The 3179-nt window shown below is 42.3% G+C and overlaps 1 protein-coding gene across 1 annotated transcript; it reads right to left on the reverse strand.

The window, feature by feature from the left end:
• Positions 1-244: 244 nt before the first annotated feature.
• Positions 245-1985, reverse strand: LOC119530844 (EP300-interacting inhibitor of differentiation 1-like). Its single transcript, XM_037831576.1, has one exon. The coding sequence runs from the start codon at positions 1928-1930 to the stop codon at positions 1355-1357; it is 576 nt and encodes a 191-aa protein (XP_037687504.1). The 5' UTR covers positions 1931-1985; the 3' UTR covers positions 245-1354.
• Between the last annotated feature and the right edge of the window lie 1194 nt (positions 1986-3179).

Below are 3179 nucleotides of genomic sequence, written 5' to 3' on the forward strand. Positions count from 1 at the left end.
TCCCCCCCCTGGCCCCCAGTTTTCTACTCATCCATCCATCCATCCATCCATCCATCCATCCATACACACACTGGACAAAGGGGAGTGTGATCCACAAGGCTTTCCCAGTCACATTTTCACCCCTCATAAGCTACATTGTTACACCATGGTCTTCAAGATTCAAGGGTTCTGGGTTGTAGTTTGCTAGTTTCAGGTATTTACTGCTATGTTATAGCTTTACTTTTTTTTTTTTTTTTTATATATATTGAATGCTGGTGCATAATGAATAACAAGCTTTAATTAGAGGAGGAGAAGAGGGAAACAGATACGGAAGTGGATTTTTGGGCAGGTTTAAAACCACCTTTAAAGATTGATGGCAAAACTGTTCATAAAGTCTTTTTTTTTTTTTTTTTTTTGGTAGTTCAAGATGTACAGCTTTCCTTCTACTGAAAAATTTTCACTAACAGTTCTCATAATATGAAGTTCAACTAATCTTTTGCCTGACAAGTTACATGAAAAATAGAGAGGGAGCAAAACAGAAAATTTCCCTAATATGTAAGGGTGTTATAAATAGTTTCTTTTCTCTGTATTTTCACATACAATTTTAGTGTTTACATTTGAAACATTATTAAGAGAATCTTAATTTTTAATTGGTCTTAATTTTTTAAATGGTCATAACAATGGATTCTTTTGAATTATAGAACACAGTAGCTTTATAAACTATCAAGATACATGTAAAAACAGAATTTCAGATGCTCTTGGAAACACATTTTAAGATACAGCATATGTGATATGTATTTTTGAGGGGGTTTGTTCATCCTGTTGGGATACTGAAAACTCTGTCTTATACAAATAATTTAGCCTTTGAAAACTCTAGTTTGAATAAATCATAAAGTTTGAATTTTCAAAGTTTTCTCAATAGGCTTCCAGTCCAAATAACTCAAAGACATCTTGTGCCCTAAGATGGACTTTTTGCTTATTTTTTTGTCTCAATACACAGTTTTAACAACAATGGGCTCTTTGCTGGCAGTTTGTCTTGGTCATGACTTATTCTTGCAAAACCATTCCTTACTGTGAAGCAGGTAGGTAAGATCTTCCCCAATGCAAGGAAAATAATCTGGATCAATAACAAAGTCAAAGGCATAGGTGTTTCAGGACATTCTGGAAAAGAGGTTTCAACAGTCTACAGATCCTTTTTCCTTTTCTTCCAACTGTGCAGTCACTGCCCTATTCTATTCTGCAAAACGAAAACAAAAAAATTTCTTTTTGAAGATCAAGTTTTTCACAGGTACGGAACTATTTGTAATGAACCCAAAAAGTAGTGGAATGTTGGGTCTCTCCTCAAGTAGTTTCCTCCTCTTCCAACAGCTTGTAACTACTCTCTATCGATAATCTCATCACAGCCGAGTTCTTCAGTCAGACGATTGACAACCATAAGTGAAAAGAGCTCTTCGATAAAAGCCAACTGATCAAACGGGGTCTTCTCATAATGCATCTGAAATCCGCCATCTAGGGCTGCTTCTCTTGCTCTAGATGTTCTCAGAAACATCTTGTTGGCTTCTTCGAGGGCCGCGGACACTCTGTAGCCTGCACCACTCAGCTGCTCCTCTTCGGGATAGTCGTAGTCGTCCTCCCAGTCATCAAATTCCTCACCCTCGTCCTCACTCTCGAAGTATGGGGCTGCGATCTGGCCTGGCTGCTCCCCAGGGTTAGGACCGTTCCCAAGGCCCCATTTCCCCACAGGCTCCGCCATTGGCTGGGCCTCCTCCTCCTCCATTGGGCCTTCTTCCTCGAGCTGTGGCGGGGCCCCGTTGCGGGAGGGGCTCGGGGATGGCTCCCGGCTCCCGCTGCCTACCTCCATCTGCGGAAGGTCACTCTCGCCAGGCATCACATCCATCTGCAGGTCACTGCTCTCTTCATACAACTCGCACAACACGGACATTTCAGACATCTCACAAGCTGCTTGAGCGCTAGCACAGCGTTTTCCTATAGCTTTACTTTTATTTTTAAGGTCATGGTGGTTGATTTGCCTCGATGTAAGCTCTTCCTTAGAGAACAATCCTCTATCTGTAGAAGGAATGACACAATTTGAAAATCACCGTTTCGTAACCACCGAGGTAATGTGTGCAGACAAGGAGTATCGAGAGATGCTAAAAGTCATGGTGTGAAAAGCTGTTGGGGAAGTAGATATTTATACTGTCTTTTCTTAAGAAAACTTTATTAATCAAAAAAAAAATACATTTTGTACAAAACAAAACAAAGGAATGAGAGAAACAAATAACCTCAAAGAGCCACATGACATTGCATCCAAAAAGTTCCTCCCGTACTCTACCCCAGGAAAATTAACAAGCCGTAGTCCTTCCTGAGCCTTCCCATAACATGAAGATGACCCTCCACAACTTACCTGTTCTTATTAGATTATCGTTCCCCTCCCTCCGCTAGCTGCTGCCTGTCTCCGGGTCCCCTACATTCTAACATATGAAACGTTTATTTTACATTTTCCACGGACGGAGTTCACGTTAGTGGTGACATACGATGTCTCTCCATGTGCCTCTGGCTTCTTTTCACTCAGCCTCATGTGGAGACGGACTTCTGTTTCCTCATTGATCTTATTTCTAGTGTTGCTATCTGTCTTCAGAGGTGAGAGCGTGAAGTCTTCTCTTTGCCTATGTGATCCTCATCCCTGCCCTCCACCCCATCCTCCCCGTGCAGTCTTACTCCAAAGGGTGTCTTGTGTGGACACCACACGATCGGGGAGTATAGAACCCTGGTCTGCTCATCTCTGCCTATGGTGCGTGTTGTTTCATCCATTCCTGTTTATGCTATCATTGATAGAGGCGACTACATTTTCCCTTCTCCGTTGTGCTTACTATTTGCCTCGTATCGATTGTGTTCCTCTCTTCTTCCTTTAATGATTTCCCCGTCGTGATTTTTAAATAGGTCTTTGAGCGTCTCTGGATCGACGGTTCTAAGGCCTAACACGTACCCTCACGACTTCTTAGGATCTGCTTTGGATTTAAAAGTAGTCATTCTGGTGATACCTGGAAACCTCCCTCCTGCCCCCCATCACTGCTTCTGGGTGTGATTGTTCTACGGACTGTGCCGACTAATGATAAGGACCCAAAGAACGTTACCGTGGGTACTATTTTTCCAACCGTAGTGGATTCCTTATCTAGCACCGGCGAACTCTGCTCCCACTG

This window comes from Choloepus didactylus, chromosome 4 (genome assembly GCF_015220235.1).
Source record: "Choloepus didactylus isolate mChoDid1 chromosome 4, mChoDid1.pri, whole genome shotgun sequence".
Lineage (NCBI taxonomy): Eukaryota > Metazoa > Chordata > Mammalia > Pilosa > Megalonychidae > Choloepus > Choloepus didactylus.

Coding starts and splice junctions, on each gene's coding strand:
- LOC119530844 (XM_037831576.1), bottom strand. CDS start 1,930: ATGTCTGAAATGTCCGTGTTGTGCGAGTTGTATGAAGAGAGCAGTGAC.